General features: G+C 40.9%; 2 protein-coding genes across 2 annotated transcripts; both read left to right on the top strand.

Annotated features, from left to right (window-relative positions):
• Positions 1 to 8947: 8947 nt before the first annotated feature.
• LOC120295352 lies at positions 8948 to 12643 on the top strand. The gene is made up of 6 exons (XM_039316401.1): positions 8948 to 9580; positions 10165 to 11655; positions 11765 to 12136; positions 12243 to 12314; positions 12421 to 12501; positions 12605 to 12643. The coding sequence occupies exons 1-6, from the start codon at positions 8948 to 8950 to the stop codon at positions 12641 to 12643; spliced, it is 2688 nt and encodes an 895-aa protein (XP_039172335.1).
• Positions 12644 to 14698: 2055 nt separating this feature from the next.
• LOC120295429 lies at positions 14699 to 17959 on the top strand. Its single transcript, XM_039316590.1, has 7 exons — positions 14699 to 14871; positions 14955 to 15034; positions 15153 to 15225; positions 15341 to 15442; positions 15612 to 15717; positions 16853 to 16940; positions 17734 to 17959. The coding sequence occupies exons 1-7, from the start codon at positions 14704 to 14706 to the stop codon at positions 17837 to 17839; spliced, it is 723 nt and encodes a 240-aa protein (XP_039172524.1). The 5' UTR covers positions 14699 to 14703; the 3' UTR covers positions 17840 to 17959.
• Positions 17960 to 18420: the final 461 nt, after the last annotated feature.

Raw genomic sequence — 18420 nt, 5'->3', positions numbered from 1 at the left:
CGATCACTAATCGCTTATAACAGTGCTGTATTGACCCTTGTTTATTATCATGGTCGAGCAATCGATCTTTGATCAAATTCTCAAGTCTGTCACGTTTATATCCCTTAACAGCTTCATACGATAGATCAGTTAACTCATAAGTGGCCAACTCAGAGAAAAAGGACAATAGGCGCGTCGACAAAATGCCTATTTCATATATTTGAGATGGGGTCGAATTTCAGGATGTCACAAGGCCCTTATCTACTTCCTCCCCTTCAGCGTGGTCATGCTCGTCCAATACCTCTACAAGCCCCAGTCCTAGGAGACACATGCCATCAAGCGGGTTGTGGTCAACTACATCGACGTCGTTGCTGCCAAGCACCCAATCTAGAACCAGAGCCTCGGGGCCGACCACTTCATGCTCTTTTGCCACTGTTGAGAATGCGGCGTTGCAAATGCTTAGAAGGAAGCAGCAGGAAGAAACTCAGCAACTAAAGTCAACTGGAACAAAGGAAACAGAGGATTGGCGTGAAGAATGAACAGTCAGTTAAATTAGAATGGCATAAACTACATTGTTTACTTCAGTAGAGTTGTTTCTTGAACACATATGCATGAGCTCTATTTTCTATTATGTGTGTGATGAGCTGTCATTCAAGGAGTGGTTGGTTTAGAGCTAGAAGTTATTCCTCTGTTGTTATATATAAGCATGTAAAAACAGAACGGATCATCGAGCTCTCAAATGAAAAGACTATGAAAGAAAGAAGAAGATGAGCTCTTCAGCAAGCTCTCTTCTCATTCAGCTTCAACGACTTCCTTCTGTATTAATTTTTCTTCATGGTATCAGAGCCATTCTCTGAGCGCTCGAGATACACACTAGTTCATGGCTGTAAAAGCTCCCAAATTTCCTTTGCCTATTCACGTAAACTTGAGCAATTTTGTCACGATTAAGCTCACTTGAGATAATTTTCTTCATTGGTAAGCTTAGTTTCACAGATTTCTTCGGAGTCAGTAGTTGTTTGGATTCGTCAATGGTGAGGTTTCACCACCACCACAGAAGATACAAGTAGATGTCAACAATAAGGCGGTTGAAGAACTAAACCCTAATTATGCAAATTGGATAAGAACCAATCAACTAATTTCCTTGTGGATCAGTGGAGCGGTATTTGAAAATATCCTATGTAATAACCTAGGCCCCACTGTTAATATTGTCCGCTTTGGACACCGAGTCCTCACGGCTTAAAAACGCGTTACGCAGGGGCAGAATGCCATCCTTCGGCCTTCCCTCTCCCAAGCCATAATATTGTATGCTTTGGAGGCCCGGCCCATCGGCCGTCCTCCCTCGTAGATTTGTTTTCAGCATAGCGGAAGCGTACGTGAAACGTGTTACACAAATTTAGAAGGACCCAAGCTTTTATAAACTAACCCAAGACTCCCCCCTAAGCGATGTGGGACTAGAGAGGACCCCTTCCTCTTTCCTGCGCACGTCCGGGGACCGAGGCGCAAACGCACTGCCATCCCTCCTCCCTGCACACCATTGCTTGGGCTGTCACACTCTCCACCCCTTAGGAGCATAGCGTCCTCGTTGTGGCCCCACACATGGTCGGGAGTCGGCTCTAATACCATTTGTAACGACCCGAGCCCCCACCGCAACACCGAGTCCTCACGGCTTTAAAACGCGTTACGCATGGGGCAGAAGGCTATCCCTCGGGCCTTCCCTCTCTCAAGCCATAATATTGTCCGCTTTGGAGGCCCAACCCATTGGCCGTCCTCTCTCACAGGTTTGTTTTCAGCACAACGAAAGCGTACGTGAAACGCGTTACATAGATTTAGAGGGATCCGAGCCTTTATAAACTAACCCAGGATTCCCCCCTAAGCATTATGGGACTAGAGAGGACCCCTTCCTCTTCCTTGCGCACATCCGAGGACCAAGGCGCGGACGCGCCCCTATCCCTCCTCCCCGCACACTATCGCTCGGGCTATCACATCCTGGGGCTGATTATTGGATTGGAAACATCTTATGAGGTATGGCAAACTTTGTTAAATCGATTTACACAGAAGTCTGTAGCTAGAGAATTTGAGCTAAGAGGGACACTCCAAGCATGTCAAAAATGAAGTAGGCCATTATCTGAATACTTGAGAGAGTATAAACTGATTTGCGACCAGTTAAACGCAATCGGTAAGCCTTTGGATGAGATAACAAAGGTGTTCGGAGTCTTGGAAGGATTAGGATCAGAGTATGAGAATTTTCGAACAAAAATGTATTGTTTGAAACATCAACCGGATTATGATGAAGTTATTTCGCAATTGGAGAGATTTGAAACAAGGTTGCAAAATTACTCCTCAAACCAATATAATCCAAACTTCACCTATTATGGGCAGAGGAATGTTGAAAGGAATCAGAATGTGGATAATGAGACAGTTCAATCAAGTCTTGCCTTCGTAGGACAGAGAGGAAATAATAGGTTTTATGAAAATAGAGATGGAATTAGTTATGGCAGGGGTGGTCGAAGTTATAGTATTCAAGGTTGTGGTTATGGAAGAAATCAAAGTTATAGAGCCTGTGATTCAAACGAAGAACAAGAGGTTCAAGCTTATAAATCACAGCTGAGTAATTCTGGCCAAGGATTTCGGCCTTATGCAGGTGCTCCACAAAGATATCAGGAAGTTAATGCAGGTGCTCCACAAAGATATCAGGAAGTTAAGTCATATCCTCCCCTGAACTCCTCACTTAAAAATAGTCAAGATGAGAAAGCAACATGAGGTGCAAGAATGATATGTCAAATCTACAAACGACCAGGACACGATGCACTTCGGTGTTGGTATCGCTTTGATAATTCCTTCCAAAATCAAGACATTTCAACAACACTTGCCGTAACGACCCAGGCCCCACTATGTAATATTGTCCGCTTTGGATACTGAGTCTTCATAGCTTTAAAACGCGTTACGTCCGGGGACCGAGGCATGGGCGCACCGCCATCCCTCCTCCCCGCTAACCGTCACTTGGGCTATTACACTCTCCACCACTTAGGAGCACAGTGTCCTCGCTGTGGCCCCACACGCGATCGAGAGTTGGCTCTGATACCATTTGTAACAACTCGATCCCACTGTGTAATATTGTCCGCTTTGAACACTAAATCCTCACGTCTTTAAAATGCATTACGTCTGGGGACCGAGGCGTGGACGCACCGCCATCCCTCCTCCCTGCGCATCGTCGCTTGTCTGCTGTGGATACTGAGTTCTCATAACTTTAAAACGCGTTGTCTAGGGGTAGAGGGATGAACCCGGCCACCCTCATCCCAACCCAATATTGTCCGCTTTGGAGGCCCGACCACCATCGTCCTCCCTCACGTGTTTATTTTCAGCGTAGCGGAAGCGTACGTGAAACGCATTATATAGATTAGAGGAACCCAAACCTTTATAAACTAACCTAAAACTCTCCCTTAAGCGATGTGGGACTAAAGAAAGACTCATTCCCTTTCCCTACGCACGTCCGGAGACCGAGGTGCAGACGCACCGCCATCCCTCCTCCCCACGCATCGTCGCTTGAGTTGTCACACTCTCCACCCCTTAGGAGCACAGCGTCCTCGCTGTGGCCCCACACGCGATCGGAAGTCAGCTCTGATACCATTTGTAATGACCTGGGCCCCACTATGTAATATTATCCGCTTTGGACACTGAGTCCTCATGGCTTTAAAACGCGTTATATCCGGGGACCGAGATACGGACACACCGCCATCCCTCCTCCCCGCGCACTCCACTATTTAATATTGTCTGCTTTGGACACTTAGTCCTCACGACTTTAAAATGCATTATCCGGGGTAGAGGCGTGAACCTGGCCACCCTCATCCCAGCCCAATATTGTCCGCTTTGGAGGCCTAGCCACTGCCGTCCTCCCTCACGGGTTTGTTTTCATCGCAGCGGAAACATACGTGAAACGCGTTACACAAATTAGAGGGACCCAAACCTTTATAAACTAGCCTAGGACTCCCCCCCTAAGCGATGTGGGGCTAGAGAATGACCCATTCCCTTTTCCTACGCACGTTCGAGGACCGAGGCGCAGATGCATTGCCATCCCTCCTCCCCGCGCACCGTCGCTTAGGCTGTTATATTGAGTATTTATGAGCTCAAAATTACAGAGGAAACCAGCTAACAGCCTCCCCTTGACCATCGACCACCGCCTAGAGCCACCGGAGCCGCCGCACACCAACCGCAAGCCGGAGCCAGTGCTATCTGCCTGTTCGCCTATTCCTGCTCGTCCTGCCAATCTCGTCGCCTAGCCGTGTCCCCAACCCACCTCAGGCCACCGTCGAAGGCCCCCGGTCATCGCCCAAGCTGCCGTAGCAGCCACCGTCACCCGCTGGGGCTACCGCCAACCCTCCTCACCGTTTCAACCTTTCCCGTCACCATTCCAGCTTGCTCGGCCTTAGAGAAAAACCGAATAGCTAGCAAGGGCTTTGAGGTTTCTAGGCCCGTTTTCAGGCCCACTTGGTCCTCCGTTGGTGTCGCCATAGGGTTGTTTATCACCCGTCTCTGTGTCGCCGTCATCGTGGGCTCACCGGAACGCTAAATCGATGAGTTTACTTGCTAAACTCTACTTAGAGAGTTAATGATACTTAAGGGATAATTAGTTTAGCTAATTAGGGTTTATGTGGTTAGTTAGAATGGATTAGTGATTTAATTATTCATTTGTGCATGTTAGGTGGTTAGAACGGATAGATTAGGGGCTAAAGTAGTCGTACTATTTATCTAAATAGGTTCGGAAATTTTCTAGGCCCGTTTAGGTGGTTAGATTAGCGTTTCCAACTTAAGTTGCTATTTATTGCATTTAAAATGAATTATTTAATTAATTTTGGTATTTATTTAATTATTTGATATTTTCTAGAAATTATACTAGGATAGTCGGTGACAGGAATTTCGTGCTGGTTGCAGTGGTGTGCTTTGTTTATGCAATTGAGTGTTTATTTGTACAAATTGAGTGGTGATTGAAATTTTGGTTATTTATTCCAAAATAGTTAAATTTTGATATTTAATTAGAAAATCCCGGTGTCGTTTTAACATTGAAAATGATTTTATATACTATATAAAATAAGGGATTTAAATTGAGAATATCATTTTTTGGGTCGATTTGACAATGTACCCACACACGATTATTTTCATCGGATGTTTTTAATACGAAGAAAATGGACCGAATGCATTATCTTAATCGAGACATTTGAGTGCAATGCACAATGTTATTGGCCGTAATTGAGTGGACGTGTGTTGGTTAAAAAAACCCATTGCGAGCATTTACGCCAGACGTTACCCCTATATAGGATGCACCTGGACAATGGAAGCCGGTCGCAATAGATTCTGGACCTATGCTCCTTCAGGAAAGCCGTCTAGGAAAGACGTAGCCGTGCTCAATGGGGTAAGACGACGTCTGGCTATGCCAGAAAACTGCTAAACATCGAGTAGGCCATGCCATGAGCCGAGATCAAAATTAGGAACGCATGATTAATTGAGTTTAATGCGTCAAGTTATGGAACAAAGTTGTGTGACACGGTATGGGACATGTCATAACGATTTGGCCTTATAACTAGGACCCCTGTGCTTGGTTGAAATTGAGTGTGGCGTTCCAGTTGATTGAGCTTGATTGCTGCTCATTATTTTGTGGCTGTCTATGATATGAATTGTGCTGACATGCAGGGCGGATCTAAGACGAGGTAAGTCTCTATGGTTGTATGATTATGTGGTTAGGACGCTTCTAGGCGTATTACCCTCCTAATCGAGGTTTAAAGCGTGAACTCGCTGAGATTTATATCTCACCCCATCGTGGGCTCAATTCTTTTCAAGACCGTAGAGTGGAGGATCTGGAGTCGAGCTAAGGGGATTCGAGATGTAGTTCCATTAGGACACCTTTTGGAGATAGACCTTTTTGTAGACTTTTGTATATGACTCAATGTGTATAAAAAAGTGTTTTACACAACCTATTTTCCTGCTTTTCTATCCCATGCCTCAGGGGATTTGTTTGTTCGCTTCCGCATGTGCAATAAAATCAATGGGTCGGTAACGCATCTTGGGACATCGCAATTATATCGACCACCAAGGGATGGATACGCGCTCGAGGTTCGGGGCGCGACAACATGCCAAAACAAAACATATTGAAATTGATTTCCATTTTGTTCGTGAGAAACTATTTTGTTCGCGAGAAACTATCTCTTGCTACTATGAGTGTATGATATGTTCTGAACAACTACCAAATTGCTGATATTTGTACTAAAGCACTATCTAGACGGGACCATTGCATCATACGCACCAAACTGGGTCTAGGGTTCAAACCCACACCTAGTTTGCAGAGGGATGTTGAGAATGCAGCGCTGCAAATGCTTAGAGGGAAGCAGCACGAAGAAACTTAGCAACTAAAGTCAACTAGAATGGAGGAAACAAAGGATTGGCGTGAAGAAGGAGTAGTTAGTCAAATTAGAAGAGTGTAAACTACGTCATTTGCTTCAGCGGAGTTGTTTCTTGTACACATATGCATGAGCTCTATTTTCTATTATGTGTATTGAGCTGTCACTCAAGGAGTGGTTGGTTTAGATCTAGAAGTTATTCCTCTGTTGTTATATAAGCATGTAAAAACAGAACGGATCAACATCAAGCTCTCAAATGAAAAGACTATGAAAGAAAGAAGAAGATGACCTCTTCAACAAGCTCTATTCTCATTCAGCTTCGAGTACTTCCTTCTATATTAATTTTTCTTCAGCCACGACTGGGTAATGATGTTGAACATCATGATTTCGAGACCAGTCGAGAACGAGTCGATTTTTGCCGTTTGACCTTCTTTGCATGAAAGAAATATAAGATGGGATTGCCGTTGAACAATTAGCTTTGCTGCCTTAGTAGATTTATCCAGAGAAAAATAAGATGCATTGATATGAGGTTTGGTTATCTGAATTCAAGCAAAAGAAAAACTATTTTTATACTTTGCCATCTTGTCAAAATTTCTTTTTGAAAAATCACTAAAGATTATAACAAAGTTTAAATGTTATAAGAAATGAATCGTGAGATTTTGATGAGTAAAAGGTAAAATGCCAGACACTTCAAACAAATTAGTCATGTTAATACTTCAGAGAATAATGTTGAGCGTCCATGCTACGATTTCTAACCTCGGTATTCCAATATGTGGAGCTTGAGACAAACGTCATGCTCTTTTGTACAGCTCAATAGATGATATATTAATCTACAAGAAAAATCAACATGTACGAAATTCAAGTTAATTCATTTAATTTTTTTTTGAGAGAGTAAATATCATTCCATTCATAAATTATAATTATAAATAAAGAAAATTACAAATAAAGGCTTAAAAATCTTCATTTTCTTAAACAACGGCTTGAGGTGGACATTATTTCAAAAAATGGTTAGAAATGCTCTCATTTTCTTAAATAAGAATTTGAAGTAAATCTAGTTTCAAATAAAAACCTAAAGTACCCATATCATCTAAAAAAATAAGCCTAAATTAATTGGTCATGAACGGCAATTTTGTCTTATAAATTTTTTAATTTTTTTTCCTTTTTTTCTTTCTTTTTTATATTTTTATATAGAAATTAAAAAAAAAAAAAAAAAGGAAAACATGGGCGAGTTGCGTCTTTTCCTTTTTTAAAATTTTAACCTAATTTAATTTAAATTTAACTTGTATTTCAATGAAAATATATTTAATCAGTTGGAATATGTTGTTGGTCAGTTATATTTAAAATAATCATGATTTTATTTTAGCAAATTGATAGTATTCCGAGTCTTTATTTGGAATTTTCTAATTTAAATAAGTTGCCTTTTTCAGAAAATTCCGGAACATTAATTTATTTTAAAAAATGAAAACTTGTTTTCGAAAGAAAAGGAAAAAGTTGCCATCGGTTTTCCCCTCTTTTCAAACGCACGTCAATCCATCATTTCCCCCTCTCAGCCCCAGCGCCTCCTGTGTCTCCTCGCCTCCCTTCTCTCTCTTTGCGCACCGATCGAACTCGGAAACCCCTGCCGGCCGCCGGCGATGGCGTCGAAGGACCTCCCCTCCGACGACCCCGCCGCCGACACCGAGACCGGCGGCGAGACCGTCGCCGCCCGGCGGAAGCGGTCCCGCCGCGTCAGCTTCGCCGACGTGGAGATCACCTCCGTCCACATCTTCAAGCGCGACGAGGACTACTACGATACCACCCCTCCCTCCGACCCCAACCCCGACGGCCCGGGCTCCGCCGACGCCGGGGAGGCGCGGCCGCTGTTCAGGGATCTAGGGGACCACAGCGACGACTCGAGGGAGCTCACGCCGAGCGGGGAGTACGGGAAGGAGGACGGGGAGGAGGAGGAGGACGCCGATGAGGTCGGGGTCGGCAGGAAGTCGTTCCTCAGGCCGATTGGGTCGCCGTCTCCCGGGAGCAGCACGTTCGGCTCCGCGACTTCGAATGATGGTGAGTTGATTCGGGTTTTGCATTTCTACTGCGATTTTTAGGTCACCAGAGCTTTGGCGCTTTGGCTTTGAACCAAAACGTTGTAGGGTGGAATTCGCGGTGCACAGCAAGCAGACTTGGTGAAAATTGGTGGGAAAGATGTTTAGGCTGTGAAGCAAATGCGGTTATGCTTCAAATTTTTGCACTAGAACCCCATATTCCTTCTAAGATCTGATTTCGCCTCCCTCTCTCTCTTTTTCTCTCTCTCAGCTGTGGCATGATTTCTGAAGATCGATTTTTTTTTTTTTTCACCCGTGAAGCACTATGTTTCTTTTGTCCTTCGAGGATAAGTGTGCTTCGTCAAGGCCCAAAAAAAAAAAAAAAAATATTTCGCCCTCATGTTGGCCGTGAAGTTTTGTTGTCCTGACTGGTGCGTGGTCTGCTGTTGCTATTTCTCAGAAGACAATTTCTTTGGTCCTGTCTCCGCGAGCTTTATTAGACCCGGAAGGCTCTCTGATTCTGCTGCTTCGGATGAAAATCATGATGTTACGATGGACTCTACAGCGTTCTCCATGCATTTCCGCAGCCTTGCAAGATCCAACTCTGGCATGGAGAAGACGCCAACGAGCATTCATCTAACCTTTGATGAGAAGACACCGTCTGAAAAAAATACCTCTGCTAACTCTGGAAGTTTTATGATGCTAACAAATGCTAGGAAGCTGAGTCCAGAATCTGCATGTCCAATGCATAATGTTCAGAGTGACGGTAAAGATTCGAATGAAATGAGCCTTATCGGGAATAATCCAAATAGGTATGACTATGGTAGACTTTCTCCTACCTTGGATGCCCTCCTGGCGGAAGGCAGCCAGGATTTGCAAGCTCTTCCTGGTTTTGATGTTCACAATGCAAATGCATCAGCTACTTTCGAGGTTTTCAATGCTGATGAGGGTAGAAGCAGTAAGGAGAATGTCAAGGGCTCTGCAGATAACATAATGAGCTCTATGGGCACTGATGGAACCAATCAGATAACTGTTGCAGCTTATCATGAATTAGACAAGGCAAAGAGTGCTTCTGAAGGAATGTGCATTGAAAATGTTAGAAGTGATTTATCTAATATGGTTGACAGTTTCATTCTCGATGCTCCTGTTTATCAGCATATCCATACTCCTAATCAGACGCTAAAAGTAAGAACATTGTCCTAGTCTATATTTTATTTGTTTATTTCCAGATTTGGTTTTTGAGTTTTAAATTTTGACCAGCTAAAACCACTCTAGCTTTACTGGGGCGTCTACAATATGTGCACCATCTTGGTACTTTTGAGTTTGATTTGTCTCAGAAACTAACGGTAGAATGGAAGTGTCTCTGGTCGCATTTAGCAGCCATCTGCTGCAGCTATATGCAGTATTACATGCTCTAGTTTAGGAGCAGCTTATGAGATGATAAAATGCATATAGTGGATGATGGATGTCTGTTGCTGAGATTGCATTTTATGAACAACAATGTATAATTCCACAATTGACTGGTTGATGTGAAGTACGCATCTGTTTCTCATCCATGTTGGCTAGGCTATCTGCCTGTCTGCTTCCCTTTCTTTATTTTGTTTTTCTGGTCTTCTGCCTAAAATTCAGTGAAGGCCATGCCGGGATTTTTCCAGATCAATTTTAAGCTTCTGGTTTCTTATACTTGCTCTCTATACAATAATCTGAACATTTTCTGGGAATAAATGGACCATAGTTTGGGATGAAGCTTTTAATTCTCCTCCTTGCAGCTTGGGCCTGTATTTCAACATGTGACTGAAGCAGCCATCAAGGAAAATTCCCCGTGGAATGGAAATCAGAATCTTGATTCTACTGAACAGGACCCCAACAGATTGCACACATCTCATTTGAAAGGCTCTATATCATCTTTAGCAGCTAAAAGGCGTCAATTGTTTTTGGATACAGTTAGTTCACCTGCAAACTTTCCTTTTGCATCTCCTTCAGCCAAAATGTCTGGGTCACTGCTAAGTAAGGAAAGAACTCAGCATGGTTTGAGTCTGTCATCTATGTGGAAGAACATTCCTAAGTTTGGAAATCTTGATTCATCTCCTTCTTCTACTCATTTGAAGGAAATCAAAGCATTAAAGCTTAAGTTATCTGGTTATCTATCAAGTTCTCCTTCCAGTACCAGTCAGGCACGGACTAGCAAAGATGTTGTAAGCAAACACACAGAGACCCCTGTTGTTGTTCATGATAGCAGTCCAATGAAGACCCCAATCATAAATAAGATGAATAATAATTTCAGCCAAGCTGAGAAAACTCTAGCTCTTGCCAGGAATGGAGAATCTCCAGGTCGCACAGCTTTGCACATTAATCATAATGATCAACCTATTACAGCAAAGACAGAAATGGCCTATCCCAACAACTTCAGCATGTCAGGTGGTGGAGTGATGCAACCACGATCTATGTCCGAGAGTTCTGAAAACACCGCCCGGGTCTCTTTGAAAGCTGAGCCTCCATTGGATGAATTTGTGGTTGCTCATAGAGAGGATAACGAGGAACCTATTGTAAGTCATAGGTTGTCAACTTCCCCAGTGCAAAGGTTAAATGAGGAGTTATTACCATCGGGAAATGATCAAAGTACACATAATGTCTCTATGCAACAAAATTGGTATAGAAAGTCCATTGGCATTGACTCAGACCAATTTGGAAGTCCATTACAATCTGTAGCCTCTGGTGGCTATCCAATTGAAGATGTTAACAAGATAAAGTCCCATTTCCTTGAGAAGATATCTCCAAGGGGCAGGAATATGTCGGATTTGCGGAGAAAGGATGAAATTGCGGTCGCTCATAGAAAGGATAATGAGGAACCTATTGTAAGTCATAGGTTGTCAACTTCCCCAGTGCAAAGGCTAAATCAGGAGTTATTACCATCAGGAAATGATCAAAGTACTCATAATGTCTCTTTGCAACAAAATTGGTATAGAAAGTTCATTGGCATTGACTCAGACCAAATTGGAAGTCCTTTACAATCTGTAGCCTCTGGTGGCTATCCAATTGAAGATGTTAACAAGATAAAGTCCCAATTCCTTGAGAGGATATCTCCAAGGGGCAGGAATATGTCGGATTTGCGGAGTTTAAAGCAGCTCAAGGACCTCCAGACTGAAGCAGAAGGAGTCAGCTCCATAGAGGAAGTTTCTTTTGGGGAAAGAAAAGTTTCTTCTCTTATGCCTGATTCCACATATCCGAACAAAAGTACTGATGTGCCTTTGCCTAAAAAGGTCATATCGTGAAACTGATTAGACCTCAAGATCATCATGATTTTCTGTTGACACCGATGAGTCTGTTTCTGTTATTTGTCTTTATTAATTCTTTAGGTTGCTTATGCAGAGCCTCTCTAAGGAACCAGCGCAGAATGACAACAAAGAAATCCACAACATGCAGTCCACTGTTGAGGAAAGCATATCTACTTCCAAGTCTGATGCTTTGGGCATTCTTAGTCATGACAATCAGCAGGAGCCTTGTCATTCAGCACATATTTTGTCAGCACAAGAGATGAAGGAATCTCACCATCAAAAGAGGAAAGGAGATGCTCTTGAGGATGGAGATCTTGTCAGTAAGGTTGCCAGGACAACAGGGAGTTCAGAAATCAAAAGAAGTGAGGGTTATGATGTCAATTCCTCCACTGAGAATCCCAAACATTCTTTTATGGGAAGAGAGAATTCTGGCGATAGCATTCCACCACATAGAAACTGGAAAGATGTACGTCTATTGTTGATGGTTTTATATTTTACCTTTTTGTGGTGCTCTTCACAATAAGTAGTCCAATACCCGATGCTTCTCCTTGATATTGGAGGTTAACTTGCAGGTTTTTACAAAGTTCTTGGATGATAGCAGAAAAATACCATCTCCCTTGGTTGACAAGCTAGATATGAGAACGGTATTTATTTATTTTTCTTTCTTTTTATTTTGAGGTTAAGCAAATTTTTAGTCATCCTCTTGACAGTCATTGGCATCTTCATTTTTTTTTTCTTGGTGATGTATAGATCAGTGTGCTCGATGAGATGTTAGTACACCTTCAGAAAGCCAAAAACTATGAGCTGCTTAGCTCTGACATTCAGACTAAGGTTGGCTGGGCTTTTGACGAATCCCTGTCCCTAGCACCTTGCTTTTATATAACGAAAATTTATGAAGTAGCAATGTAATGGTTTTCACTTTGCAATTTTACAGAAGGCAGATCAATCTCGTGGTGCTTCTGAGGAAAGGTAGCGTCCATTTTAACTTTGTGAGAGTTAAGACTCATTGATGTGTGGCATGTTGGGTGTATAAAATGAGCTTTTTTTCATCATTGAGTTGCAGATTATATGAGATCAACTCTCTGCTGTATAAAGCATTGCATGAGAAGGAGAGATTGCGCTTAAATTGTGTGAAGCGTGAGAGGCTGCAGGTATAGAGCAACTGACTCATATAATCTCTTGATTCATGGATTAGATGCTGATGTTGTTTTGAGCAGAAAACAGAACAAATCTTGAGGTCTTCAATTCAAGAGTCTCAAGCATTAAAATTGATAACGAAGAAGACCTCACTGCTTGCTGTTGAGGACGGCAGTTGTGAGGATCATCAATGTTCAACTCAATCTGAGAATGGATACAAGGTAGGTGACTTGTTTAGGTGTTGTTGTATCATTCTCTCCTAGCAAGTGCAATCCAGTGTATACAACTGCATCCTGTCTCCTCCACCTCAAACTACCCACATGAAAGACGGAAAGGAAAAAAAAGTGAACGGAAGGAAATAGCATGATTGTCATATTCCGAGACTGATGTGACAGTAAACATAAAGTTCAATGGGATCTAATCTGCTTGTCCATCACTAGAGAAATATTGTTGCTTCTTTCTCAATGGTTACATGTCAACTTCATAGCCTTCTCAAATCCACAGTTTTTTTAAATTTCAGATGATAACCCTTCATTTGACCAAGTTTGTCAAATATTACTTTCAGATGTTTGAAGATGATTGTTATCATTAATGTGGTTGAAAATATTTAAGATCGTTTGAATCTGAATATCTTGTTATGGCAATGGGAAGTCCTTTTCAGGTCTTGATCCATATATAATTTTCAGGAGTTGCCGAGGCACAATGGCTTACGGCATCATATTCTTTCACTGTTCTACATATAATTAGTAATAGGAAATAAAACCTCCTCATCTGGTTTTTGAGACCTCATTGTTACTGCTAATTGAGGAGTCGCATCTAGACATCTATATTTGTTCTTATGCAGGTTTTTTGTGATGTGATCATGTATTGTTACCAGATATGGTCCAGACATGGAACGGTAGTCACATTACAGTAGAGTTTGAATAATGAATTTTGCTTGAAATTCAGGAAGCCTCTGTAATTTATTCAAGACTTTTGTTTCCTGCCATGCAACTAATGATGTGGTTATTGCAAATAAAAGAAGAGATAGAAGGTAGTATCTCTGTAGTCTTAAGACCAAATTGTCGAAAGTAAGGCAGGAATTCTCATTACACTCAGGCTGAGAGGAAAGATGGGATGCACACGTGTCCAAGTTCAAAGCATGAAATCAGAATCCCTGCTATGTTTTGATTTCACTTTTGAAGTTTATGGAATGAATCGTGACATCACGTGCTTAAAGCTGTACAAGTCCAAGTACCAATTACCTGAACTGATAAAAACTATGAATAAAGTGAGAAGTCTAAGATTGTGCCATCAAAGGTAAAAGCAATTAGGACTTTGTATTAAAATCCATGTCAGAGGGCTTAAAACTTGTCCCTTATACCTTTTCATGGGGTTTAAAAAGAGAAGATATTTTATTTGTCTTATACTTTTTCTAATTCTGGAGGTGAGGTATACAGCCAATGACTTTGATATTTTTTAAGTGATATGTATGCTCAAAATGCAAGCTCACAAGCATTCTTTAAGTTCTGCACGAAAAGGATGCATTACTTCCTATCAGCATCATCTGCATTAGACATTATATTGTGCATGGTAGTGAAAATTCATGTGTGATGTCTAACATTTGGGACTTCATGCTTCTGGGAAAAGAGTTGCTATCCTGCAATTACATATTCGCTACTTCTCAGCATAGTATGTAGTGTAGTAACATGCGGGTTGATCTTTCTTTATTATTCATGAAAGCTCACGTAATTGTATTATATGACAAGACCTTTTTGCCTTTTTAGTTAGTCACCATAACAATATGTCGAGTTTGCATGATGTTATTGCATATCTTAGCGAAAGTTATTGATTTCTGTGCATATTCTGTTAAAAGAGGTGCTATTTCTGCAGGTTGCTCATAATACAACGACATCAATGAAGCAGGAGATTGAAATCTTAGAGAAGAAAATAGAGAACTTGACCAAATCTTTAAACAGATTTTGCAAGATGAAGGGAGAATTAGATTGTGTAGAGACAATAGGACTAATTAATAACTTCATGAAGAAAAGGATGTGTTGCAGATTCGTTCGCCTGGATATGCAGGTTTTCTAATTTACTGTTTGTTCACCCCATGCAATGAGAATGTCAATTTGTCTTACAGTTCCACCTATCTGCTGTTTGCTCAGCTGTGGAAAGCGAGTTCCTTTGAGAGTAAAAGTGGCCATCGTGATATCACTCTTGACTATCTTGGATTAATTTACCAAAGGTTACTTCTTCAATCCTGATTCATGCTATAGAAAATTTCACTTTACATTTCTAAAGCAGCGTATAAAATGTAGTGCCATTTTAATTTTTAGTTTCGCCGTTTCCTTGAATCAATGCAGGCTCAGTTTGACTGCTCATCCAGTTCCAAGTTTAACAGTTTCCAACAAATTGGCCAATACAAAGATAGAACAGGTAATGGATTTTCACTAATATGGAGAAGAAGTACAACAGTCTTTCATGGTATCTTGTGGCTTATTTGTTGGTGTTTTGCAACTAGACCTGAAAGATGTTTTTTTCCTTTTGTTAGAATTATCCAAATATGGCAGCTCGCACAGCATTCACTTTTGTTTTCAATAGTGAGACAGTTAAGAACTATGCCACTTCAAGATGTTTGGCAAAGGAAACGCAAGTAAGTTTCACTCGTAAGCTTTTGACGCTTTAATCTAGATGAAATGCTTATCCCTTTATTCTCCAAATCATTTTGTCATGGAAGCCATATGAGGTTATTGGCAAAGGCCGTGTTCTCTATAAGCTGTATCTTGGCCAAATTTTCTTACTTCATTTTTATGGCTTTGCAGATGACACATCTGCTTCTTAGAAATCTCTTGGATGTACTTGAGGAATTACTTCTAGCACGACTAGAAATCAAGAGTCTAACACACACAAGTTTTTTCTCTTCAAGAGGTAACAAAAAATTTTGTGCTTGGACTCTGTTTCCTTATTTCTCAAATAAATTCTTTTGTTGAATTTTTTTGGTACTTATACATTTTAGTACCACCTTCTCATGTGATCTGCACCCTTCCACACAAAATTCTGCTTTCATGATGCATTCATTTTCACTCGCATTTAAACTTGATGATGAATTTTTGAAACAAGAGACCTAAAGAATTGCTGCAATGATGCTGATGTCACATTTTTGAGATTCTCACTAGTAACTCATTGTGGCCTGCCAGTGAACTTAGATTTTGATTTTGAAGTCAGCATCGTGTATAGTTGCTTTCTTGTTGTAGGTGGGTTGTCCCTTACTCATAATTTCTTTTCTTCATCCAAATGCAAATTGCACTTTGCCCATCAATTTGTAAGTGTTGTTTTGACGTTGAATTTGCTGCTTTTTCTCAATGTGGTCTGGCTGCTGAATTCTTTTTGAAGGTGGTTCTTGAACTCAAAGACTTTTTCCAAATGCGTTTCCAGTCAGTTTTATTAATGGGCATGTTGGAGAGAGTTACTGGGTCCTTGTTTTCATTTTTAGAAATAAATGGTCGATTTTGTCTTCATACTTACAGGAAGTCAATTTTTAGGAAAGTGCAGTTTCAAATGTCTTGGTGCTTTAATATTGGTGGGATTGGTTGTTGATCAGGTTCTTTGCTAATAAGAGACATAATAACCACAGCAACAAGTGGTTAAGAATTGCTGAGTGAGAACTTACTTTTGAAAAGAGTTGATAAGTTTCAGAATTGAGCAGAGAATTTTAATTTGAGGATGAAATTTGGAGAAGCAAAGACAAGTCTGGGAACTTAAATGGCATTAAATTGATCAAATTCTTAGTTTGTAATGTCAGATGACAATTGCCAACTGTCACATTGTCAACCGACTTTTTTTAGTGTTGGCAATTTTAATTGAGGGACACAAATATGGCAATTTTTGCCCTCCTTTTCTAATATATGTTCCATCTCTATAGCTCAGTCTTAGGCCACCTTTTTGCATTGATGATGCACTTGTCTGGCCTGCCTTTACTTCATTCTTTCTAAAATGAGACTTTCCATATATTGATCTACATTGTCACTATTTGCCCTGATTGTGTGATTCATGTATTTTACAGATGGGCAACTTGATCTGCTGCTTTCCTTCATTGACTTCCGCAGTGATCAGAAGGTGGCATTAAGCTTTGACGTGACATGTCTGAATTGGTAAATTTCTTTAAGTTCTTTTAATATGTTCTGGTTGTTCCCATCTGAAGGTTCCTCAAGCTTCTTTGCAGCTTGAAAAAAGACGTGCATTTACTTGCTGATAGCTTTACAAGAGAAACTAGCATTCTTTTTTAAAGTTTCATTTATGCTCCTCTGGACAGGTCACCCAACTTAGAAAATGCTACTTGGGTATTAGATCACTGCAATTCGCTTCTCTTATATTATACTTGACCAATCATGTGACGTACTCACCTGGGTTTGCTTCTTAAAGGACTTTCTAATTGATTACCTAACCATATGATGTCCTTTTGTTTTGCTCAAATTCGTTCTGGCTTTTGGTGTCTAATCTATGAATTTGACACTTGCCATTACAGAGATGAGCAATAGTTTGCTTCATGCATGAGTTTTCTCTGATTATTGGGTTCAACATTGGCATCTACTCTACTTTTCTGTCTCCTATTTGGACTTCTATCAGTGTCGGTTGGATTAGCTCAGTGCTGCTATGATTTAGGAAAAGTATTTTTTACGTTTGGAGCAGTACTTATTTTCAAACAAATCCTATTCTGTTTTAGACTACAGTTTTTTTTTTTTTTTTTTTTTTTTTTTTTTGCGGCACCACTCTATGACATGACTTTTGACTAATTCATATTGAACCTTTTTCTGGGCTTAGTTCGAAGCTTATTACAGATTGTGTATTCAAACTATATTCATACATAGGGGTTGAATCTATAGACCTTTTTGATCTTTTCTCTTGAATTAAAGATGACTCTTGGTGATGATTTCCATTGGACAGTGGGCTTTATCCTTCGGAGGCTCTCCCATATCATGTTGAAGCTTCCATGGAGAAAATTTTCACTCGCTGCCTCAGTCACTTTCAAAGGAGATTTCAACTGCTATAGAGCGTCTACGGGTGGGATACTCAAGAATTTTGAGGCTCTGCCGATGTGTCTCCAAGGAATTGCGAGGTTAAAGTATATTGTATTGAATCAGAGGAAAAATAGAAGTTGGATTCCAATAGCTTGGTGTCAATATGCATATATTTGATTTTGAACATGCTGAATCTGGTCAATATAGGTACTTTTCAACATGTCAGACATGATTTTTAACAGATTGTAAATATAGGTTGCCATTGGCACCAATCTTGCTGAAGCCCATTTGGATTCGAATCCTGTCAGCTTTGTGGAAGAATTATCATGTCTATAATGTATTTGTTTTTTCCTATGTGGTCGGAACTTGTGCCTCAACTAAAAGCACGGATATTATCTATGCAATTATAGTGCTTGTGCTGTGCTGGAGATCAAGGTTGTCTTTTTTTGGACTTGCGTGGGTGGTAAGCATGGGGATGCATTGGCATCACCAATTTTACATAAAGTTGCAACCGGTACAAAGGGATTGTGGATCTAATTCCGGCGTTGTTTAACAAGTTGAGGAATCAGCATGTTGCAAAAAGTGAGGATCGACTTATAATCTACTAAAGTCT

This window comes from Eucalyptus grandis, chromosome 1, assembly GCF_016545825.1.
Source record: "Eucalyptus grandis isolate ANBG69807.140 chromosome 1, ASM1654582v1, whole genome shotgun sequence".
Classification (NCBI taxonomy): domain Eukaryota; kingdom Viridiplantae; phylum Streptophyta; class Magnoliopsida; order Myrtales; family Myrtaceae; genus Eucalyptus; species Eucalyptus grandis.
The sequence above is the reverse complement of the archived record's forward strand: the minus strand, read 5'-3'. Positions and strand labels throughout refer to the sequence as shown.